This window comes from Hypomesus nipponensis, chromosome 14 (assembly GCF_054491055.1).
Source record: "Hypomesus nipponensis isolate SF chromosome 14, ASM5449105v1, whole genome shotgun sequence".
Classification (NCBI taxonomy): Eukaryota; Metazoa; Chordata; class Actinopteri; order Osmeriformes; family Osmeridae; genus Hypomesus; species Hypomesus nipponensis.
In genome coordinates, this window is record NC_140374.1 from 1,889,199 (window position 1) to 1,915,580 (window position 26,382).

The following is a 26,382-nucleotide window of genomic DNA, read 5'->3' on the forward strand; positions in this document are numbered from 1 at the left end:
TTTCCGCGTTCATCTTGGACTGAATGAATTGGAGAGGCGCAGACTACGAAACAGTCGGCCCGCTTTCAGCGCGTCGCCGTGCAAGGGGGGTATTTGGGTGAGGGGAACCGCGCTAAACATTAAACAGTTGGACATTTGCTGCTGCTGCAAGAACATGCTCACACGGGTGAAATCAGCGGTGGCTAATTTTATGGGAGGAATGATGGCAGGTAGTGCAAATGGTGACCATCTCGGCGGATCGGATTTGCCGTTAAAATTCCCTTACTCAAGACCAGAGTTCCTTGGACTGTCACAGGATGAAATTGAATGCTCAGCGGATCACATAGCGAGACCAATCCTCATTTTAAAGGAGACAGAACGATTGCCATGGGCCACTGGTTATGCGGAGTAAGTATAGACCAATCGTTGGAAATTTGAGCTTAACGTCCCTTTAAATACCTAGCTAGCTTAGTGCGCTACTTGGAACCGCAAGTGTAAACATCAGCATCCTATTGTGCGCATTTACCGCAAGGATGGATCAGGGTGTAATATAGCCTAGCCTAGTTCACGTCTTGCTGAATTGTTGACATGAAGTGTGCATTTACATACTGAAGCATAGAGGGGACGTTACAAGCAAAGACGGCCTAAAGTCTTTATGGTAAAAACCGATACAATGTGATCTTAAAATATTAATGTTACTTTTTTGCTATTTTTGCTGATCTGGGTAATGCATAACATGGAATATCCTTCCGTTTTCCGAAATAGACTGTCAATATTAGCTTATTCAATATTTACCTTACGAGATAATATTTTCATTGTCACTTCAGTCAAAAACAGCGGTTAGGGTTAGCTACTCAAATGCAAATGATTACAATTTTAGTTTATTTCCATGTTGGCCATGCACATGACTAAGTACTGTACCTCTGGCTGTCAGGAAGCACTGGCAGTTTGCACTTCCTGTTATGAAAGGACAACTTGTTTACCTGGTTCATGCCATAAAGAGGGAAGTTTACACTTATCTAAGAAGTTGAAGCAAAAAAACAGTGTAAAACGTAAAGATTTACGTTAAAATGTAAACATGTTCATGCCACCTGAAGGAAACGGAAATAAAATATCTACTTAATTTGCATGACTTGAATGCACTGCTGCACTGTAAACCTGAAGTACCCTATTCTTACTGTTGCACTGTAAACCTAAAGTACCCTATTCTTACACTGTTTCCAACAGACAGACAGGCACACTGTTGGTGTTAGAAGAAGACTTAACAGACAACATTTTTATTTCAATTTAAACTTGCATATAAAATCCCACAAAATATCAGGGAGTAATCCACCTAAAATCATTCAAATATGTTTTTTTCTTCCATAGACTATACTTCTGAGGTGCATGTCCGTTATCCAAACAGATGGATGGTTTTCCTACCTAATCATTAAATCAATCCTCTCAGCTTTCCATTGCTTTTCCATTTCTCAGATGAGATGGGTTATTGAATTAAAAATACTAAATTTTTGTAACTGGTTCCAGGGTCTGTCTGCCTGCCTCTTGTGTTACAGCTTGAACTCGAGCACGGCACTGCTGAACCCACCTGGCAGCTTGGGTTCGATTACAACAAACTGCAAGAGATTTCTCTGTTAGTGCGGTTCATTTGAACAATTGTGAATGCTGCCCCAAACAAGAGGGCCGAGACCGGCTCAATCGGTCCGTTACCAAACAAACTCGGGTGCGGTTTGGTTGATATATGAACACAACATTGACCAAAGACATCTAAACGTCAAAGCTGTCCAATCAGATTGTGACCTTAACCTTATGCCTTTTGTTTAGGTTCAGTGTTCAAAATGCCAGTGTGAATGCTAAATGAACCAGGACTAAATGTATCATTACATTTTTTGGTCCGAATGAAGAAAGTGTAAACACACCCTAAGATGTACAAGTGTAAACACACCCTAAGATGTACAAGTGTGAACACACCCTAAGATGTACAAGTGTGAACACACCCTAAGATGTACAAGTGTGAACACACCCTAAGATGTACAAGTGTGAACACACCCTAAGATGTACAAGTGTGAACACACCCTAAGATGTACAAGTGTGAACACACCCTAAGATGTACAAGTGTGAACACACCCTAAGATGTACAAGTGTGAACACACCCTAAGATGTACAAGTGTGAACACACCCTAAGATGTACAAGTGTGAACACACCCTAAGATGTACAAGTGTGAACACACCCTAAGATGTACAAGTGTGAACACACCCTAAGATGTACAAGTGTGAACACACCCTAAGATGTACAAGTGTGAACACACCCTAAGATGTACAAGTGTGAACACACCCTAAGATGTACAAGTGTGAACACACCCTAATGCGGGGAACACACCACAGGATAATCGGGCCGATTTCCCCCCTTCTGACAATCCTCGGTAATGTCCTGATTATTTTGATGGTTCTACAGATTATCTTATCAGATGTTCCCTTGGTGTGAGGTGTGTTAAGAGTGACCGAACCTGCTCGGAAGAACGTCGGGGACTCGGAGCTGCCCCGATCGGGAATCGTAAATATTCCAAATCAGAAATCCTGATGTGGGAGCAAAGCTGTTTTTGTCCTCATGTTTGTGGTCTCTCACATTTTGAAAATCTTCTAAGATTTTTAAAATCTTTTAGTGTACAAGTGGTCCTCGTCTGAGTGGACCATAACGCGTCAGCTGTCATTCATCCACCCCTATACAGCAGCTAACCTGGTCTGACAGTTTTCCTACACACCAACCAAGTTCACCTCAACAAAGACATTTTATTCACCAAAAACATTGTGACTTTGGAAGCAAAGTTCAGACATTGTCACAGCCTCAACCAACACCCACGACACACATTGAAACCCTGTGAACATGTGCCTGGCATGCATCACTGTTTCTCTGCGGTACAGGCCTGCAGGCGAGGGGATTTGTCAACAGCTGTTTGACCAGCAGGCCATGTTGTTGTGAAATCTGTGCCCTGGCTGCCAGCATGCGTGTCCATATTGAGATGATGTGATCCACTTCTGGGAGTAAACAGCATGAGGAAGGCTTGGCCTTGGCCCCCTAGCTGACATTTTCCACCAGAGGGACCTGCGAGTCTCGGAGCTGTGACGAACGGAGAAGGGTCAGACGTGTTTCCGGAGCTCCCTCTCCTAGGCCCGGTGATGCTCTTTCTACCGTGCTCAGAGTCAACAAGGCCTCATGACTCAGTCCGGATCTTTCTTGCCTGTCAGATTCCCTCCCTCCCTCCCCCTCTCTCCCTCTCTCTCTCCCTCTCCCCCTCTCTCCCTCTCTCTCTCCCCTCCCTCTCCCTCTCTCTCTCTCTCTCTCTCTCTCTCTCTCTCTCTCTCTCTCTCTCCCTCTCTCTCTCTCTCTCTCTCTCTCTCTCTCTCTCTCTCTCTCTCTCTCTCTCTCTCTCTCTCTCTCTCTCTCTCTCTCTCTCTCTCTCTCTCTCTCTCTCTCTCTCTCTCTCTCTCTCTCTCTCTCTCTCTCTCTCTCTCTCTCTCTCTCTCTCTCTCTCTCTCTCCTCTCTCTCTCCCTCCCTCTCTCTCTCTCTCTCTCTCTCTCTCTCTCTCTCTCTCTCTCTCTCTCTCTCTCTCTCTCCCCTGCATGTATAACCCCCCCTCTCTCTTTCTCACCAGCTCTCTGTGTTTCTATTCTTCTCCACCGTTTCCTCTCCCTCTATGGAATGAGTCAGTCTCTAACCTCTGACTGACAGCACAGCACTAATGAACTCGATACAAGCAGGTCGATGGTTGAGTGGATGCATGTGCCTGTTGGAAGGGGGAGAGCTGTTGTGCTGACTCCATGTCTGAGGAACGAAACAGTCATGTACACACACGGCACGCAAGTGCTACGGAGCAACACACACACACACGCACACAAAGAGAGCACCCAAGTGGTACTGTACAACACACACACACACGCACACACACACACAAAGAGAGCACCCAAGTGGTACTGTACAACACACACACACACACACACACACAAAGAGAGCACCCAAGTGGTACTGTACAACACACACACTGAGGCCACACAACGATATAGTACGACACACACACACACACAGATGGCCAGCAGGCACATCACATGACGCAGCCTGTGTTCTCTATCTGAGCCCGTTTCTCTTCTCTGTCTGACTCACAAGGCTCCAGGGTCCAGCCATGTTTGTTTTCCTAGTTCACTGTGGAAAGAACGAGGTAGTTTCACTTCACACAGTTCAGCTGGCTTGGTCAGTGGCTTTATCTGGATAAAGTTAACTGATGTATATCTTTAGCGGAAGTGAGTCATTTCATGGTGTCAGAAATAATTTCTCACCTATAAAACCTTTCTTGTAAGTTTGAGGTTGTGTTTTGTCTAGTGGTATGACTTGATAAAGCATCACATCCTTCTATTTCCACTGAGAGTGAGGTCTGGTAGTCTGGTAGGTACTTAAGTGTGCAGATAATGATGGTGATCATGTGACCCCTGATTGCAGTGTTCAGTGCCCTTCCAGGGTCGTAGAGCATCACATCCTCATGCAGTGATGTTCCTGACACCCATATCTGCTTCTGGGCTTGTACGTTAAGATAACGAGAACACAAGCAGGATGTAGAAGAACAATTATCCACTCATCGAGAACAGTGATTTATAGCGACCACTCTGTCTGTCTGTTGCACTTTGGAGGTGGAAAGGACTGATTGCTAATTGTGGTGGAAATGCTCTCATCCGGCCTAGCCTAGCCGTGCCAGGGCTTTGACAACGCCGGGGGACTGGAGGAGAAAACACGAGCTCTCTGGGAGAGGAGGAACTGACACGCAGGCGTTGTGTGGTTGGCAGTTTTGGTCAAACATCCTCCAGAAGTGCAGCCTTCTAACACAGTTCACATATGCGAGGCCCTCTTGACAACGTTTCCACCCTCTGTCTTTTAGCTTGATTTGTTTCAGAATCAGTCCCTGAGAAAACAAAGTTTCCTTTTTGTCGAAGATGGTCATGAACAACCACGCCGAAAGACTCAAACCTCCAAATGCTCCCAGACAGACATGCCTGTTGAGGTCAGAGTTGTGAAGGGTCTGAAAGTGAGCAAGTGGAGGAAGGTGGTAACCCAAGATGGCAGGTCTGCGGTGTCCTGGACCTCTCTGCTGGCTCATGGCATGGCTGTCTCCTGGGTTGGAGTGATTCAGGGAGGATGTTGCGTTCTGAATGTCACAGGATTGGCCTCCAACGAGTTCAGCCTCTGATACAAGGAGGATGCTCTGCTCTGCACTTTCCTGTAGCATCGGGTTCGGGTTCGTTTGGTGCTTTCTGGTTTTTCAACACTCTCTTTCTTACTCTCGTATTCTCTTTCTTTCCCAATATTTTTCACATGAATATTGACTTTTTGTGGCAGTAGAAACGTCCAATATGGAGAGAATTTCTGATTAATCTCAGAATCAGCATCAGAATCAAAGGTTTACACAAACAAGGAATTTACTATGGCAGGAAGGTGCATACGATAAACAACAAGAATCTTGACAAAACAAAATGGAAAACATTTACTACGACTAAACAATGTAAAAATATATTCTGTTCGTCATAATTTCTGAAAACATTTGTTTGTAAACATTTCAAAATGTGTGCGTGGGACCAGGCGTGCTGTACAGGTGGTGTAACGCGTGTGCCTGTTCTGCAGGGTGATCAACGCAGGGAAGAGCCCGCTGAACGAGGACCAGGCGTGCTGTACATGTGGTGTAACGCGTGTGCCTGTTCTGCAGGGTGATCAACGCAGGGAAGAGCCCGCTGAACGAGGACCAGGCGTGCTGCGAGGTTCTGGTGCTTCAGAAGAAACACGTGGGGAGTTCCACCCCCAACAAGACCCCAACCAGCAGGAGGAGATCGTCCCTGCCCAATGGAGAGGGCCTGGGCCCCAAGGACAACGCTGTGAGTCCCCCTGACCCCCCCAGACCCCACCTGACCCTTCCAGATGCCCCTTTTTCAAGGGATCCTAGGGTTAGAATGACAAGGTTTACGGTGTGTGTGTGTGTGTACTTCCAGGACTGCGAGGGCCTGACGCTCCACTACTGGGCCATGTTCGATGGCCACGCGGGCTCAGGTGCTGCAGTGGTGGCCTCTCGCCTCCTGCAGCACCACATCGTGGAACACCTTCAGGAGGTGTTGGACGTCCTCCAAAACCCGTCCGTCCCGCCCCCCACCTGCCAGGGGGAGGAGCCCACCAACCACCACCTCACCCCCACCTCCCACCGGGCCCTCACCAGGGCTTCCTCCCTCAGGGGGGCCGCGGGGGCCCCCGGGTCCCCCTGCCCCCCGCCGACGCGCTTCTTTACGGAGAAGAAGGTCCAGCACGAGAGCATGGTGATCGGAGCCATCGAGAACGCCTTCAAGGACATGGTAGGAGGGAACCAGTCAATACACTCTGCTAGATCTAGTCAGATCCAGTCATTTCCACTCTGTAGCTACGGTGCCTAATGTGGTAACCATGCATTAGACGTCCTATATAAGGCTCTGAACATTTATTGCTGTACGGGTTCATTACCAGCAGTGCCACTGGGAACTGCTCTTTAAACGGCATACATACAAATGTTTATGGATATAGAAATGTGTATGCTGACACATGCATCCTAATCTGGGGTTATCGTTAAGATCATTTCTCTATCAAGTAATGCACAGAGTTGTCGGATTCAAAGAAAGTACAATAGTTTAATGCTTGCCAGCAGGAGACAAAGTCTGATCGCAATACAAAGTTTGTCTGGTTCACTAATTATCATGTTGGACCATTTAATGGAGAGAAGTACCCTCCTCTGCATACCAGCTGTCAATATGATCGATCCCACAGTGAGCGTGGAAACTTAGTGTTCTCTGACCCTTAGGCTTGACCATATCATTATTTATTGCACCTCTAGTATGATAATGCTCAGCCTAGGTCAGTTTGTTTACATAAGCCTAGTGTCATCTATAAGTCACGTAAGGAAGGCAAGGAATGCTAGCACCAGTTTTTTCAAAATATAATGTTCCATTCTAAATTTCTCAGACAGTTATTTATAGGTCACTTCTACCCAATATGACAGGGTGAGATGTGTTCTGATTGGAGGGAGCCAGTGTGACAGGGTGAGATGTGCTCTGATTGGAGGAAGCCAGTGTAACAGGGGGAGATGTGCTCTGATTGGAGGGAGCGAGTGTAACAGGGGGAGATGTGCTCTGATTGGAGGGAGCCAGTGTGACAGAAGGAGATGTGCTGTGATTGGAGGGAGCCAGTGTGACAGGGGGAGATGTGCTGTGATTGGAGGAAGCCAGTGTGACAGGGTGAGATGTGCTGTGATTGGAGGGAGCCAGTGTGACAGGAGGAGATGTGCTGTGATTGGAGGGAGCCAGTGTGACAGGGGGAGATGTGCTGTGATTGGAGGAAGCCAGTGTGACAGGAGGAGATGTGCTGTGATTGGAGGGAGCCAGTGTGACAGGGTGAGATGTGCTGTGATTGGAGGAAGCCAGTGTGACAGGGTGAGATGTGCTGTGATTGGAGGGAGTTCTGTCTTCCTCTTTATATACATTTGGAAACAGATGATTTTAGAACACATTTACACACTGCCAGAGTACCATAGTTATTTATATAAGAAATGAGCCTACAGGAAATAGATTTTTAGGTAGGAATTCTGGGGCATGTCATGTAAACATGCTCCATCCTGACCCAGGAAGGGCTGCTTGTTTCGGCTCCACTAGATGGCGGTGTAAAGTCAACAGATTCCGGAATCTGCTTCATCCAGGCACCTTATTGCACCATTGTTGATGCACCTGAGCACTTTACCGAAAGGGATGCTGTGACACAGTCAGTGACACACAAGGAAAGAGATGGTTGGAAAGAGAAAAGCTGTAAACGAACAGCGTTGTGTGCAGAGTGAAGGTTAGCGTGCTGTTGAATATAAGAGCAGAGTTGGATTTTGCTTGAGTTTAGCTTCTATTCTGAACAACTGACTGGGATTTAGACCATGGGGTGAAAATCTGATTATAATTTTCCTAAATGTTAAGCTCACTCCTGTTGTTATGTAATACATGATCAAGTTAGCGTCTCATTTCTCTCTAAAGCTCAACCTTGCTGTTTCTCTCTCTCTCTCTCTCTCTCTCTCTCTCTCTCTCTCTCTCTCTCTGTCTCTGTCTCTGTCTCTCTCTCTCTCTCTCTCTCTCTCTCTCTCTCTCTTTCTCTCTCTCTCCACCCACCCTCTCTCTCTCTCTCTCTCTCTCTCTCTCTCTCTCTCTCTCTCGGGACGTGGTGTAAACACCACACACACCAGCGCACTCTCTGGCTTATCACTTGATTCTACTGAGAACAGGATGACAAAGATATGAGATCCCCTCCTTCCAGATCCCTAAGGTGTCAAGCCACTAGCTAACCCCACAAGCTAACCCCACAAGCTAACCCCACAAGCTAACCCTACAAGCTAACCCCACAAGCTAACCCAACAAGCTAACCCCACTAGCTAACCTCACTAGCTAACCCCACAAGCTAACCCCACAAGCTAACCCCACAAGCTAGCCTCACTAGCTAACCTCACTAGCTAACCCCACAAGCTAACCCCACAAGCTAACCTCACTAGCTAACCTCACTAGCTAACCCCACAAGCTAACCCCACAAGCTAACCCCACAAGCTAACCCCACAAGCTAACCCCACGAGAGAGCTGTGCCGCAGGGAGAGTGGCTCCTGACCTCTCCTGGTGTCTTGGATAAGGGATTCTAAAAGGGGAGTGTGCACAGATTGAGATACTTTTATTATTGATGCTGGCGGCTCGGACATCTGATTGCAGGAGAAATGTATGCATTGCTCTGCATTCATATTTCATCCTAGGTTGAAGAACACCATTGTCTCTCTCTCTCTCTCTCTCTCTCTCTCTCTCTCTCTCTCTCTCTCTCTCTCTCTCTCTCTCTCTCTCTCTCTCTCTCTCTCTCTCTCTCTCACTGTCTCTTTTTCTCTTTCTCTCCCTCCTCCACAATTTCCCTCACACACACATACACACACACACACACACACAGCCATGGAGCACACAACAGACCTACCTGAACGTGGCAAGTAGGGTGAAGTGCCTTGCCCAAGGACACAGCGTCATTTTGCCAGGAATCGAACCAGCAACCTTCTGAATAATAGCTCGATTCCCTAACCGCTCAGCCATCTGACTCCGTGCGTGTGTTCAATAAGAAGCGATGTGTTTTGGGACCCAGTAGATACAGGAGGTTGTGCATCAGTCAGCACATGCACCTATAATGAGCAGAACATGTTTCCCATGCAGTGCACACTGTTAAATACCTCTAATCCCTTCCACACTCTTCCTCAACCAGCGTTTAGATTCCAGACATGTTACATTGTGTGGCAGACCTGCATGATTTAGGGAACTGCATGATTCAAATGGATTCATTCAGTGACAGATTAACTATTGAAATAAATAATTTATGCTATAGATTTTTGAATCCTATCTTGGTTTAATTAGCACAAAGTTAATCTCCTAATTAACCACTGTAATAAGGAGCACCTCTCTAACACCATGTGTGCGTTTCATCATCCTGCTCTATTCCCACACTGCTCCTGCAGTGATACATCCCATCCTGACTTAATATCACATATTACATTAAAGTGTTTACGTTGTAGCTCCTCTGCTCCTGCAGAAGAAATTACCTTTCAACAGCAGACTGAGTTAGCTTTTAACAGGCTAAAGGTACAAAATAATAAATACAAATACCCCCTTTAATTGCATAGGTATTCTTCTGTGTGTGTGTGTCTGTGTGTGTGTGTGTGTGCAGGATGCGCAGCTTGAGAGAGACAAGATGGTGTTCAACATCTCTGGAGGCTGTACTGCTCTGGCGGTGATGTTCTTACTGGGGAAACTGTATGTAGGGAATGCTGGAGACAGCAGGTAAGACTAACACACACACACACACACACACACACAAACACACTAACATACAGTACACACAAACACACTAACATACAGTACACACACACACACTAACACACTAACATACAGTACACACACACACACTAACATACAGTACACACACACACACACACTAACACACTAACATACAGTACACACACACGCACTAACATACAGTACACACACACACTAGCATACAGTACACGCACACACACAAACACACTAACATACAGTACACACACACACACACTAACATACAGTACACACACAAACACACTAACATACAGTACACACACACACACACACACACACTAACATACAGTACACACACACACTAACATATAGTACACACACACACACACTAACATACAGTACACACACACACACACTAACATACAGTACACACACACACACACACACACACACTAACATACAGTACACACACACACACACACACTAACATACAGTACACACACACACTAACATACAGTACAAACACACACACACACACACTAACATACAATACACACACACACTAACATACAGTGCACACACACACACACACTAACATACAGTACACACACACACTAACATAGAGTACACACACACACACACACACTAACATACAGTACACACACACACTAACATACAGTACACACACACTAACATACAGTACACACACACACTAACATACAGTACACACACACACACACACACACTAACATACAGTACACACACACACACACTAACATACAGTACACACACACACTAACATACAGTACACACACACACACACTAACATACAGTACACACACACACTAACATACAGTGCACACACACACACACACTAACATACAGTACACACACACACTAACATACAGTGCACACACACACTAACATACAGTACACACACACACTAACATACAGTGCACACACACACACACTAACATACAGTACACACACACACTAACATAGAGTACACACACACACACACTAACATACAGTACACACACACACTAACATACAGTACACACACACTAACATACAGTACACACACACACACACTAACATACAGTACACACACACACACACTAACATACAGTACACACACACACTAACATACAGTACACACACACACACACTAACATACAGTACACACACACACTAACATACAGTGCACACACACACACACACTAACATACAGTACACACACACACTAACATACAGTACACACACACACTAACATACAGTGCACACACACACTAACATACAGTGCACACACACACACACTAACATACAGTACACACACACACTAACATACAGTACACACACACACACACACACACTAACATACAGTACACACACACACACACTAACATACAGTACACACACACACTAACATACAGTGCACACACACACACACACTAACATACAGTACACACACACACTAACATACAGTACACACACACACTAACATACAGTGCACACACACACTAACATACAGTGCACACACACACACACTAACATACAGTACACACACACACTAACATACAGTACACACACACACTAACATACAGTGCACACACACACACACTAACATACAGTACACACACACACTAACATAGAGTACACACACACACACACACTAACATACAGTACACACACACTAACATACAGTACACACACACACACACACTAACATACAGTGCACACACACACTAACATACAGTACACACACACACTAACATATAGTACACACACACACACACTAACATACAGTGCACACACACACACACTAACATACAGTACACACACACACTAACATACAGTACACACACACACACACACACTTACATACAGTACACACACACACACACACACACACACACTAACATACAGTACACACACACACTAACATACAGTACACACACACACTAACATACAGTACACACACACTAACATACAGTACACACACACACTAACATACAGTACACACACACTAACATACAGTACACACACACACACACACACTAACATACAGTACACACACACACTAACATACAGTACACACACACACTAACATACAGTACACACACACTAACATACAGTACACACACACTAACATACAGTACACACACACACACACACACACTAACATACAGTACACACACACTAACATACAGTACACACACACTAACATACAGTACACACACACACTAACATACAGTACACACACACACTAACATACAGTACACACACACTAACATACAGTACACACACACACTAACATACAGTACACACACACTAACATACAGTACACACACACACTAACATACAGTACACACACACACTAACATACAGTACACACACACACACTAACATACAGTACACACACACACTAACATACAGTACACACACACACACACTAACATACAGTACACACACACTAACATACAGTACACACACACACTAACATACAGTACACACACACACTAACATACAGTACACACACACACTAACATACAGTACACACACACACTAACATACAGTGCACACACACACTAACATACAGTACACACACACACTAACATACAGTGCACACACACACTAACATGGTCTAATCCAAAATGCACCCCTCCTCATCAGGCCAACCTCCCTGACATCCACGTCAGCCGTAACAATCCAAAACAAACAATCCTTGTTTTGTCTCCCCGGCTGCCTCAGAGCTATCATTATCCGGGCTGGAGAGGTCATCGCCATGTCAACAGAGTTCACTCCAGAGTCAGAGAGACAGCGGCTTCAGTTCCTGGTAAGAGTCACTCACTCTGAGCCCTCTTTGATTCCACACAGCTGCCAGATCTTACAAGATGTTACACCCTCTCTCCAGCTACCCTGCTCTGCGCCCGCTCTGCAGACCATGGGATTGTTTTCCCTTTCCCTCCGGCCGTGTCACTCTCTCCCTCTCCCTCTCCCCCCCCTCGTGTCCTCTCCTGTAGGCCTACATGCAGCCCCACCTGCTGGGGAACGAGTTCACCCACCTGGAGTTCCCCAGGAGGGTGCAGAGGAAGGAAGTGGGCAAGAGGATGCTGTATCGAGACTTCACCATGTCTGGCTGGTGAGGTTCCTCTGCTGCTTCTGTGGTGTGTGGTGTGTGGTGTGTGTGTGTCCTAGTCATGGCCATCTAGCACACTGAGTGTTTATCCAGCAGTCTCTCCTGGTGCCCTGGGATCAGATGAGCCACTGTTTGGCACAATGTCACATCATAACGTCACATTCCAAAGGTTCACTAATAACCTTGGCACCAATAGCATGGAAATTGCCATCATCAACAGTCTCTCTGTCTCCCTTTTTGTCCAGAACCTTGAAATAAGAATTCAATGATGGGGCACAGCACTGTACGGAGGATCTGAATGTGGCTGGAACCTCAAGGACAGCTGTGTGTGAGGGAGGTCACTAAACAGGGCTGTGTCTCTGAGCAGGGCTGTGTCTCTGAGCAGGGCTGTGTCTCTGAGCAGGCCTGTGTCTCTGAGCAGGGCTGTGCCTCTGAGCAGGGCTGTGTCTCTGAGCAGGGCTGTGTCACTGAGCAGGGCTGTGTCTCTGAGCAGGGCTGTGTCTCTGAGCAGGGCTGTGTCTCTGAGCAGGCCTGTGTCTCTGAGCAGGCCTGTGTCTCTGAGCAGGCCTGTGTCTCTGAGCAGGGCTGTGTCTCTGAGCAGGGCTGTGTCTCTGAGCAGGCCTGTGTCGCTGAGCAGGGCTGTGTCGCTGAGCAGGGCTGTGTCTCTGAGCAGGGCTGTGTCTCTGAGCAGGCCTGTGTCTCTGAGCAGGCCTGTGTCTCTGAGCAGGCCTGTGTCTCTGAGCAGGGCTGTGTCTCTGAGCAGGGCTGTGTCTCTGAGCAGGCCTGTGTCGCTGAGCAGGCCTGTGTCGCTGAGCAGGGCTGTGTCTCTGAGCAGGCCTGTGTCTCTGAGCAGGGCTGTGTCTCTGAGCAGGGCTGTGTCTCTGAGCAGGCCTGTGTCGCTGAGCAGGGCTGTGTCGCTGAGCAGGGCTGTGTCTCTGAGCAGGGCTGTGTCTCTGAGCAGGCCTGTGTCTCTGAGCAGGCCTGTGTCTCTGAGCAGGCCTGTGTCTCTGAGCAGGCCTGTGTCTCTGAGCAGGGCTGTGTCTCTGAGCAGGGCTGTGTCTCTGAGCAGGCCTGTGTCGCTGAGCAGGCCTGTGTCGCTGAGCAGGGCTGTGTCTCTGAGCAGGCCTGTGTCTCTGAGCAGGGCTGTGTCTCTAAACAGGGCTGTGTCACTGAGCAGGGCTGTGTCTCTAAACAGGTCTGTGTCGCTGAGCAGGGCTGTGTCTCTGAGCAGGGCTGTGTCTCTGAGCAGGGCTGTGTCACTGAGCAGGGCTGTGTCTCTAAACAGGTCTGTGTCTCTGAGCAGGGCTGTGTCTCTGAGCAGGGCTGTGTCTCTGAGCAGGCCTGTGTCTCTGAGCAGGCCTGTGTCTCTGAGCAGGGCTGTGTCTCTGAGCAGGGCTGTGTCTCTAAACAGGTCTGTGTCTCTGAGCAGGGCTGTGTCTCTAAACAGGTCTGTGTCAGTGAGCAGGGCTGTGTCTCTGAGCAGGGCTGTGTCTCTGAGCAGGACTGTGTCTCTGAGCAGGGCTGTGTCTCTGAGCAGGGCTGTGTCTCTGAGCAGGGCTGTGTCTCTGACCAGGTCTGTGTCAGTGTTGCCTGAAGCAGGTTCTGTGTGAGTAGATGTAGGTCAGGACTCTGACTGCTTCCTGCTTCCAGAACTCTCCGTCCAATTAGCTGCCTGTCTCGCACACGTCATGTATTCTTAATCAGGTTCCATCTTAGCTCTGCTTCAACAGTCAGGAGGACTAGAACTGGAACTGTATGTCACAGAGTCCAGACTGGACAAACAGCGAGACCAGCTTCTCATGACAAGCCTCTCTGGAAGGTTCCAGAAACCTTTTGGGATGTTCAGACTTTTCATGTTCAAAGACGCACTCAAGAATTTGCGAAACCATTCCTTTAGTCTCGGCTGCTGCCTGAGAGTGCTGAAGCCACTCACACTTTGATGTGTTCAGATGCCTCAGTGGTGTGTTATCTAACTACGTCCGTGAGTCAGTTCAGGTTCTGTAGAAATGTCTGTGTGAGCGTTACGGAGCCACAAGGGGGGGGGGGGCAACAGACAATGACAGGAGAGACGAGTGTTCAGGGCCCATTTTCAGTAGAGAGAGGAAGAGGGAGAGATGGAGAGATATGGAGATGGAGATGGAGAGAGAGAGGGAGAGGGAGAGGGAGATGGGGAGGGGGAGGGGGAGGGAGAGAGGGAGAGAGGGAGGGAGAGAGATGTGTTGCAGAAACGGGAGAATGAAAGTAGAAGGAGAGGTAAGAAGGAAGGTGGGTGATATAGTCAGGGCAGCTGAGCCGGGCCGGGAGGAGTGTGTGGGGGCGGTGATGAATGATAGACCAGGGTTCTCATATGAGAGGCCGTCTAGGGCGAAACTACTGCAAAGCTTGCTCATACACATTAACTCATCAGTTGTCCTTTAGCACTGTTGTACTGATGTCATGCCAATATATCTTGAATTAACACATTAAAATAAGTCATTTTCATTAGTAATTAATTAATTTAAAAGAGAAAGAAGGGGGGAGAGAAAGAAGGGGGCAGTGGGATGGAGAAGGGAGGGGGAAGAGAGAGAGAGTAGGTGGGAGAGGAGACAATTTTCAGTGCACCTGGATATTTGTTTCAGTGCATCCGTCACTGTAGAGTCACTGTAAAACGAAGGCAGAGCTTTCTTAACCTAATACCTCAGCACCTTTGCTGCTTAAGACTTGAAAAGAAAAAACAAGATGCACACATTGTTATGTTTGGACATTGTGAAGATGGATTTATTTCATTTCGCACTGATCAAAGTCTAGGACCATCCATTCATGGCTTTTCCTAAATATTTAATCTTCCAGTTTTGAAATTAAATTAGTAAAAGCTAGTTTCAAGCTATTTTGTAGTTTGTCGTTGCTATTTCAGTTAAATGGTTGCTTCGTGTTCAGCGATTTTCTTGTCTTTCAAGGTTGCGATTCTCTTTTCTTTCAGCAAGTGTCTCACATTTTCATACTGCTACTCGTGGGGTGGGGGTGGAGGGGAGAGCGAGAGGTGGGGGTGGAGGGGAGAGCGAGAGGTGGGGGGGGGGAGAGAGCATCCATCTACCCTCCCTCCATCCCAGGAGCAGAGGAGAGAGAGAGGAATTCCTCCAACTTCTTCACTGTCACACACTAACTCCCTCACTTTTGTTACTTCTCTCCTCTCCAGAGCCTGTTGGGAGCTCAGTATAACGTACGTTTAGCCTGTAAGAACTGCGCTGAGCATCAGTCCCTATATCCAAGTTATCGTTCGTCCATAGAGGTTTGGCAGACGTTTATTTGATGTGTCTTCTTGATCATCTAGAGTCCCACTATGTTTGAACGAGGACATCATTCCGCTAGCTGTTCAATGTCACCCCAGAGTTAATGCTGTTTAGTGTGTGTGTGTGTTAGTATGTGTGCGTGTTGCTGTGTGTGTGTGTGTGTGTGTGTTAGTATGTGTGCATGTTGCTGTGTGTGTGTGTGTTAGTATGTGTGCATGTTGCTGTGTGTGTGTGTGTTAGTATGTGTGCGTGTTGCTGTGTGTGTGTTTGGCATTGAGATACTGATCACGTAAAGCTTGTGCTTGTGTCACCTCTGCACAGAGCAGCACTCTCTGTTCCTAAGAGATGAGATCACTGCTCTCCCCTGCCCATCTCTCCATGCCCTCACAAGGGCTCATACTGAGCGTCCATACCTCCCTCCCTCTCTCGCTCCTGTCTGTTCCTCCCCCTTCCCTTCTCTTCCACCCCTCCCTCCCTCCCCCTCCTGCCCTTCCCTCTCCTCTCTTTACCTCCCCTCCTCTCCTTTGCTCTTTTCCATTCCTCTGACCAACGTCCCCTCCTCCACTCCCCTCCCTTCTGGCCTTCCCTCCCCCCCCCTGCCCTCCTTCCTCTGCTCTCAGACCACAACGTTGGTTGGTAAATCAACCATGAATGTGAGACCGTTCCTGTTGTGGTCAAACAGCGCTGTAGCTTGGCCATGTTGTTTCCTCCTGCACTGTTTGTTATTGAGTTATGAGGGGGAGCGAGGTGACTGTTCCGGGAGCAGGATTAATGAATCACAGTCCCACGGTCACACGCATGTAATCTTCAGTGTCACAGGCACCGTCTCCATGAAACAGAGTCAAGTTACTGGCTCTGGGAATTTCTCGCCTACGAACTCTGAAATAATAAAGTGGAGGTGAGGAAGCACAGGGAATTGACTGTCCATTGTAGTTTGACTGTCCGCTGTCGTTTGACTGTCCGCTGTAGTTTGACTGTCCGCTGTAGTTTGACTGTCCCCTGTCGTTTGACTGTCCGCTGTAGTTTGTTCTAAGCGGTCTGTGTTGCCTGGATGGAGGGCCGCGTTCCAGCTCTTCCAGCCGAGCCTTCCAGAGAGCTGCTCTGCTCGCTGACAGAGAAGTGCTGAGTGCTGCAGTCCCACACGCCCAGGGTGGAAACATCTGGTCTCCCCAAGTGAAACCAGTCATCTAAAAACCATCCCGCTCCTTGCTAATCCTCTTTACAGCCACACAGCTGAACTGCATTTGACAAGGTATGGACTGGCTTCCATACACAGATGGAGGTTTCCACAGACCCAGAGCCAGCTGTGACGTAGGCGAGAGGCGGTAAGTCCTCTCAGGGTGTGTTCTGGATGGTTTATCGCTAGTGGCTCGAGTGTCTGTTTTTGGTAAAGGTGTATAGAAGACTGTTGCAGAGACTGTTACAAATCGGCGGAGAATAGTGCCCTGTGTGCAGTTTGAGTGCACGGACCTTGTTGAACAGTGAAGGGGGGCTAGACTACTGTAATCACCTGTACATGCACTCACCATAGGCTTGGAATGTTTGAATGGAAAATGTTCACATGTTCACCGAGTCAGATGATTATGATGAATTATTCATAAGTGGGGGAAGTTTGAGATCGCTCAGAGAATGGGTGAATATGGGCCGAACGCACACACACACACACACACACTGCACATAGATGTACACACACCCAAACAAGAGCATCTTACATATTCAGTGGCATTTTGCAAGTGCGTATCACAAGGGAGAGTTCTGAAAGACAAGTCAGAGAGGGGAGTAGAGAACAAAGATATGCTAAGGCCCTGTCTCCCTTTTTCATCTGTCTGGTCTGTGTGTGTATATATATATATATATATATATATTACAGCCTCTCTTTCTTCCCAGCACTTTTTGGTCTGCAGCGACGGCGCTGTGGGGGGGAGGCTGTGGGAGACTGAGGCTGGGAGGCTAAGAGGCTCTGAGGCTGTGGGAGACTCTGAGGCTGGGAGGCTAAGAGGCTCTGAGGCTGTGGGAGACTCTGAGGCTGGGAGGCTAAGAGGCTCTGAGACTGTGGGAGACTCTGAGGCTGGGAGGCTAAGAGGCTCTGAGACTGTGGGAGACTCTGAGGCTGGGAGGCTAAGAGGCTCTGAGACTGTGGGAGACTCTGAGGCTGGGAGGCTAAGAGGCTCTGAGGCTGTGGGAGACTCTGAGGCTGGGAGGCTAAGAGGCTCTGAGGCTGTGGGAGGCTGGGAGACTCTGAGGCTGTGGGAGGCTGGGAGACTCTGAGGCTGTGGGAGGCTGGGAGGCTAAGAGGCTCTGAGGCTGTGGGAGGCTGGGAGGCTAAGAGGCTCTGAGGCTGTGGGAGGCTGTGGGAGGCTGGGAGACTCTGAGGCTGTGGGAGGCTCTGAGGCTGCAGAGCGTGCACAGCCTGTAACTCTGCCAGCCGTAAAACAAAACCCCATTAAAGTCCTCTCTCCTCTGCGCAGGGCGTATAAAACCATCGAGGACGACGACCTGAAGTTTCCCCTAATCTACGGCGAAGGGAAGAAGGTAAGGTCAGCGGCCGCTCGCCTGCCTGCCTGCCCGCTCTGGGTCCCCCGCCGTCTGCCTCGCCTCGGGGACCACGGCTCCTCTGGGCACCATCCGTCACCTGGGGCGAGAGAGCACTCGCTCCGCCTGCAGTAACGACCTGCTCTCTCTTCATCATGCTTTCAGTCGAGCTAGAGAAATACTGTGGCTTTTCAAGGTGCTGCCAAGGTGTATTCCTGTTCCTCACCCAGGGGCGCCAGGTTTGTGAACTCAACGAGTAGCTCCTGCTCCAGGTATACAGAGGTTATAACGCTTTGAAGGAGAAGCACCATGAGTATCCACTCTGCTCTCTCACACAGCCTAGAGCTGCTTGGGTGTGTGAGGTGTATGTGTGTGTGTGTGTGTGTGTGGACCGGTGTATATCACCCCAGAGTGTTCACACACTCTGAATCGGGATCACACACTTCCTGTCACAAACCTGGAATAGTCCGTCCGTCAGTCCTGCTTTTGAAGTGAAGTCAGGAGAAGGGTGAGCGTGTGAAGGGAGAGATGAATTGATAGGAAAGAGGGAGGGAGGGAGGGAGGGAGGGAGGGAGGGAGGGAGGGAGGGAGGGAGGGAGGGAGGGAGGGAGGGAGGGAGGGAGGGAGGGAGGGAGGGAGGGAGGGAGGGAGGGAGGGAGGGAGGGAGGGAGGGAGGGAGGGAGGGAGGGAGGGAGAGGGGGGCGGGGGGATTGTGTCTGGTATGGACGCAGGAGCACTACAAAGCTTGCCACACTTAGTGATTTAATCCCAGGCTACTTTTTCTTCCCTGCCTGAGGGTCTTTACTTTAAAACAGTCGTTCTCTCCTCCTCCCTCGCTGCCTTGTTTGTTGTGTGTCCTGATCACCGGCTGCTACTGCCCGGCCTGTATGCTGTGCTGTTACCTCCAGCCATCTCTTCACTCTGATGTTCATGATACATAGATCTTCATTCAGCCTGTGTTCCCGGCCCTGCACCCGCTGCCAGCTGGAGATGTGGCAGTGATTTGCACAGACAGTGGGGGCTCCCAGCGTGCAAATGAGAGCGAGACGGGGTCTGGAGCCGAGGAGATCGTTAAGGATTCCGAGGGCTGGAAGACGCAGAGCGGAGATGCTTTTGCTGTGCTTCACAGAGCCATGAACAATCCCCCATCCATCACATTAGAGGCAGCACCCTCTTCTGATGTGCTTTGTTTTTAATGAAGAGCTTGTGTTTATTTGCTTTAATGCGGTTTATCCATGCACATGAGAATTCCCCTGGGCTGTCCTCATGCTGATTGTGGTGGAACATCTCTGGGGAGGTGCTCAACGAGGGCCGTTATTTAGTAGATCTATTGAGAACGGCAGCTTGGCTTGAAGTGATGTAGGAAACTGACAGATCGGTTTGAGATGTACCAAGACTAGGTTAGGTCTTAGGACAGGTTGAGCAATAAACTGATCAGGACACGCATTGACTTAGAACTCACCTGTTTTAAGTCTGTGTACATGGGTATGTTGATGACTTATACATCTGTAGTGAACCAAATGTGTTATTTCAATGTAGATATTGTATTTCACGAGTAACATATCTCCATTCCATGGACTGACTGAGTTCAGGCAGCACTACTCCGAGTCAGAGGTGAACTGAGACCAAGTAACCTTGGAAACAAGAGCAGACAAACATTTTTAATAGTTGCCAAAACAAAGCAGCATTCTGACCTCCAGAGAAGGTTAGTTGACCTCCAAAGAGTTAGTTGACCTCCAGAGAGTTAGTTGACCTACACAGAGAGTTAGTTGACCTCCAAAGAGAGTTAGTTGACCTCCAAAGAGAGTTAGTTGACCTCCAAAGAGAGTTAGTTGACCTACACAGAGAGTTAGTTGACCTCCAAAGAGAGTTAGTTGACCTCCAGAGAGGGATCGTTTTCAAAACGGGTATGTGATGTTCTTCGCAGGCTCGTGTTCTGGCTACGATTGGGGTTACCAGGGGCTTGGGAGACCACGACCTTAAAGTCCACGACTCCAACATCTACATCAAGCCCTTCCTCTCCTGCTGCCCTGAGGTAAAGTATTGCCTGTTTTATATAGAAGTTGGTATTATATACCATTCATGTTATTCTTCCTTGTATGAATGACTGTAAGTCTTGGTTGGATGATGGTTCAATGATGATAATTACTGTGATAAATAAATGATGGACTGTATCCTGAACTGGAGGGTGAATACCAGGAGTCTGGTTTGATCATTTCAGACACATCGCAGTCTCCGTCTTTCAAAGAGTACTAACCTCGTAACCGCATATCGCACACGTACTCCATCCCTCCCTTCATCCCTCCCTTCATCCCTCCAGGAGTCAGACGGCTCTCCTTCTCTCTCTTGATCTTTAATTCAGAACCACAGAGTTCAGTCCTGGTTCAGCAGGTATGTGCTTTCTTTTGAACATGTTTCCTTCCCTCCAGTGGTCAGCCAGCGCCTGGCTCCTCCGAGACAGTAAATACAGACTCGATACATATGGAAGATGGCGTCTGTTCATTCCCTCACAAACTGGCTCGGAGGGATCTCTCACAGGGTTGACTAAAGGTCAAGGTTCTTCCTGTTGACCGCGTGTATAATAGAGGCAGGATTTAACCGGTTTTAGCTTCTGCTGCCTGAGTAAGGTGAGAAGCTTCTCATGGAGAAACTAGTGAAGTTACTGTAGTTTAAGTTGTCTAACATCAATATAATGTATAATGTAATAAGACTGACTAAGGCCTTATTACCTGTTAACTACCTCTAATTACACCCAACTCCAAAGTGTTACCATGGTACTAAGGTTCATGTGACTAAACAGGAACAGTGGGCTGTAAAAAGGGCATGATTCCTTCCCTCTCCCTAAACAGGACACGTATTGATCACAATCTCCAGGAAGAATGTGTGTACAGTATATCTTGATCCAGCGCCAATCATCACTTCCTGTCCCCCCTCCATCACTTCCTGTCTCGCCTTGCGCCTCCAGGTGAAGGTGTACCCGCTGACGCAGTTCCAGCACGGGCCAGATGATGTCCTGGTGGTGGGGACAGACGGGCTGTGGGACGTCCTGTCCAACCAGGAGGTGAACGAGGCCGTCACCGGTTTCCTTGCCAACTGTGGCCCTGACGACCCTCACAGGCACGTTCCCTTCACGGCTCAGCTGAGGTCGAAGGTCACAGCTGAAACTTTGTCCGTCGTCCCCCAACAAACATTGCTATGTTGTTGTAATCATGCTCATTTATAAACTTTTGGATAAGACCTTGTCTTAAGTTCTCTGGGGTTCCTGCCATGTGTGTTTGGCTGAAGACCGGTTCTAGGGACTGCCATCTTTTCTCGTACAGTGATGTGAGCGTGGTGAGAGTTCTAACAGCCTGGTTCCCCCAGGTACACCATGGCGGCCCAGGACCTGGTGATGCGGGCGCGAGGAGTGCTCAGGGACCGTGGCTGGAGGATAGCAGACGACCGGCTGGGGTCTGGAGACGATATCTCGGTCTACATCATCCCTCTGATGCACGGCAACAGGCAGACCTAGCAACCGCTGGCACCCGCGACAGGGAGAGACGCACGGTTCAGATCTCCTCGACACCTTCCTCCTCCTGATCCCTGACCTGTGTCTTTGTCACGCTAACTGCTCTCCCAACGTGAAGGATTTTCTACTTATGATGAGTTGCTGTGGGAGCTTAGTTCACGGTATGAGGTTTTGTCCAGGATTGTACGTTGACTAGCATCGGTCAATGTGAAGACGAGGATCAACGAAGAGCCTTCTCTTTCAGACCATAGCCTCTAATTAGGTTGTTAATGTGTTTCCCCTAGTAAAGGTGTGAACACCTAGTGTAACCAGCACACTGCAGAAGATAAGACTAGTTCACCGGACCCACATGGTACAGAAACGGCTAGTCATCATTGTTGCTGGGTAGTTTGGATCTAGACGCAAATGTATACTTCCCTTTTGTAGAGCAAACAAACCAGAGGTACACCAATGGGTCTCTACTTACACTCTCTCTAACTGACCTTTTTAAGTTGTTAGACGGCTACTAGCCTCGTATGTTATTTGATGAAGGAGCAGGAAGTGATCGGAGGGGGGAAGGCATGTGGGAACCTGTTTAGGATGTGAAGATATGAATTGAGATATTAACGTTATTGACAATAAGTATGTAAATATGTTTAAAATGGTGACATTTGGGATATTGTGTATATGGTTTTGTTGTATGATTGTACAGTGTATAGAGACCCCGCTTGAAGTGTATATACTGTAAGTGATCAAGCCCCTTATCGTCTAAGGATCATCTAAGCCCTGCTTGACCAAGGTCAGCCGTCCATTGCGTCCACAAATCTCTAAATAGTGCAATCCGCCAGTAGACATCCCTTAGCTTTAAGATTTCAGAGTTACCTAGTTCCTTTGGCTGTGTGCGGTGGGACGAAATGAAGTCAGTCCGCTGCGAAGATGGCTGCCACTGGCCCTTTGACTTTCTCTGGATACGCTTTGGAAAAAGCGTCTGCTAAATGACTAAATAACTTATATTTATTTATGTAAAACATTATTTTCATTGTCTTGGTCAGTTGTGGTCGTGCTGAGGGAGAAACAATGATATAGCTGCACTCAGAAGTAACATTAACTAATGTGTAGATTATTTGTTTATTTTATATGAACGGTAGTGTAATTAAAAGTTTTTATTTGTTTCTGATACTGAAGAACCCACTGGTATGACTGAAAAATATTTGGTATTTTGATAGCAAATCTGTATTACATCTTCAATAGATCCAGCCCCTGCAATGGTGAACCATTCCAATTCAACACAGTTCCTGTCTAATCATAATGAAATCAAGTTTTCCATCTACCTCATGATTTTAAAATCCACTTTCCTTGTTTTACCTGTGTGCATTATCTCTTTGTGTGTCTGTTTACAAATTTAATGGACAGCATTTTCTGGTAGACTTGCCAGTCTTTTAAATTAGTCTAATCTGAAAATGTAAGCACTTCTATTCGATGTTCGTGCACTGTGATTTATATGATGATGTCTATGCCAACTGACGTTTGAATTCAGTTGGTATTGACATCATATCTTACTGAATTAATTTTCAATGTTGACATTATTAGTGAAAACGGCTGTGTGTCTTTTCTAGAATATCAGTGACTTCTGACACTGGAGAAACAGATAGTGAAATGTATGTGGTGTGGTTTGCTTGTCTGAAAATCAACGTGAATTTGTTTATTTTCCATCATTTTAAAATTATGTTTACTATTAATGGATTGTTGAAGTTACGTCACAACTCTCAGGAAGCTATGTGGCAGATATTTTATGCTGTTGTACAGAAAGTGGTTGGTCCTTAAATTGTTAAATCTCAGAATTTAGTGTCAAGATCTGGTATTTACATTTTGTTCATCTTAACAGTCGACTGACGTAGGGCATTACTTATTGAAATGGATGTTTAGTTGTTAGGTGTGAATATATGTTATTCTCCTCTTGTCAGGAACAGAATTGGAAGTTGACGTTGTAAAACTGAACACACTTTCTTAATGATAATAATACATGTAATGCTAACTAAGAACTTCCCTGAATAGCACTAAAGGGCATTCTGCAGGTGTCTTCAGACATGGCAGAACCAGTGATCCAGTAGCTTGTCATGTCTTGTTGAAACTTGAGGAATACTTCTTTTTGTATCAAGTTTTCTTTCTATCCCTTAAAAGATGCTTTTGCTCTGATCTACCCGTCCTCTTTTCTAACTCTGAGTTTCTCCTAACGGTTCCTGGTATGATGCATGCTTCTGTTCAAACATTGTTCTTCTTCCCCCCTCTAGAGAAAACCACTGTAGTTGCTTTATGAGACTTTAAAAGACGGTTGAAGAGGCAGGTGGAGGTTTAAATGAATGTAAAAACATGTAAATACAGCGCAACACATACTTCTGGAATAAGTATTTCCTTTGTGACACTGTATGTGCTTTACATTTGTAATCCTGACAGAAAAAATAAAGTTCAACATTCGTGACGTCTTGAAAACTTGAGTGCAATGTAAAAAAGAAAAAGATGACTAGAGTTGCTTTTCAATTTGATTAAAGTACTGGATGATAAACGACTCATCTTGTTCTTCTTGGGTGGGACGCAGACATGTTAATTGTGATGAGAGAAAAAATGCTGTTCCATAATGCATGACATTCAGGTATACAAGGAATGGCTGTGTGAATAAGGCTAACAATCCAGGCAAGGGTATTCGTCTGAATAAAACTTGTTTCAATGACCCAAAGTGGTATTCCTGGAGACAGCAACTCAATGATTCAGACATACCTTTCTGAATCTTGAAAGAGTGCGTGAATATCTATTCTGGTTCGAAAAAAGGCTCAAAGTTTTGTAATACCCTTCTTTCTGTGTCAAATGAAATGAGGCACTAATCCCCAACTGGGACAGGGTGTGGACAACAAGGTAGAGAAGGCACACAGGGTGTGTTAGAGAAGGCACACAGTCCACTGATGAGCGGTGGGGATTTACAGAACATCCGCAGCAAATACTGTATAGCCTTATTTTGGATATACACTTACAGTTTAAGGACTGCAGCTTTATATTCTTGATGTATACATGTTTTTGCTCTCTCACACACACACACACAGTACACGTCCTCGTCACATTAGACCTCAAAGGGCTGTCGTGGGAGTCTTGAGTCCCAGGGTCTCTGCAGGAGACAGAGAGCCATCTGGGCTGTACATCCCAGCACCAGCCACTCCCTTCCAGCCCGACCAGCACTGATCTGGCACTACCTTCCTGCTCTCCACACGCGTGTGAACTACCTTCCTGCTCTCCACATGCGTGTGGGGGGGTCCAGATTGGATGACAGCACTGGCACACTTTAAATAGACTAGCTGTTGTTGAAATGGCGCATGTTTGAGTGTCCATATAGGCTCACGCCTTTTTTTTCCTGGAAGAGAGTGTATTCGACCACCGAGAGAAAAAACGCTGTACCCATCCGACCGCTACGTTGAAAAAGGTCTCGTTACTGTCGCTCCTTTGTAGCAGAGATGGGATGTAACAAAGTACAAAAACTACCGGTAGTATCAGTACTTTACTTAACAATGTATTTTTCTGAAAACTTTTGACACAAATATCTGTACTTTCTACCTCTTAAATTTAAAGTTTTAGCCTTCTCTGTTCTCTGAAAGGTTTAATATATATATTTTAAATATATAAAATAAACATATTTTAAGGGACGTTTTTGAATGAGAGTTTGCGATGTCGACATGACTGAGAATAGAGACACTATCATCATCATGGCCTTATATGAGGGAAATTGTCAGTGTCAAAAAGACTCCTGGCGAATGTACTGCTGTCTATAGGCCTATATGGTGTATTTTGCTGCTGTCTATAGGCGTATATGGTGTATTTTTATATGAATGTATCAAATACAAAAACAAATACTTTGTTACTGTTCTTCAGTAGATGTTTCTGTTATCAGTACTTCACTATTTTTCTGACAACTAAAACAGGCAGTAGCCTAGTAATTACTACTTAAGTATACATAAGAGCCTGTACTTCTTTACTTTAACTTGAGTGAAAAAGTGTAGTCAGTACTTCAACATTTACTAGAGTCTATTTAAACACGAGTAGCCTATCTGTA

The 26,382-nt window shown here is 46.9% G+C and overlaps 1 protein-coding gene across 1 annotated transcript; it reads left to right on the top strand.

Moving 5' to 3' along the window:
• On the top strand, positions 1–24,849 carry ppm1h (protein phosphatase, Mg2+/Mn2+ dependent, 1H). The gene is made up of 10 exons (XM_084672069.1): positions 1–387; positions 5,725–5,890; positions 6,005–6,358; positions 9,753–9,865; positions 12,611–12,695; positions 12,883–13,001; positions 18,736–18,799; positions 20,727–20,834; positions 21,765–21,916; positions 22,163–24,849. The coding sequence occupies exons 1-10, from the start codon at positions 155–157 to the stop codon at positions 22,308–22,310; spliced, it is 1,542 nt and encodes a 513-aa protein (XP_084528195.1). The 5' UTR covers positions 1–154; the 3' UTR covers positions 22,311–24,849.
• Positions 24,850–26,382: the final 1,533 nt, after the last annotated feature.

Excerpts from the sequence above, each read along its gene's own strand:
- ppm1h (XM_084672069.1), top strand. The coding sequence starts at position 155 with ATGCTCACACGGGTGAAATCAGCGGTGGCTAATTTTATGGGAGGAATG. Across the intron at positions 6,359-9,752 it reads AGAACGCCTTCAAGGACATG|GATGCGCAGCTTGAGAGAGA; the intron begins GTAGGAGGGAAC and ends GTGTGTGTGCAG. Across the intron at positions 12,696-12,882 it reads GACAGCGGCTTCAGTTCCTG|GCCTACATGCAGCCCCACCT; the intron begins GTAAGAGTCACT and ends CCTCTCCTGTAG.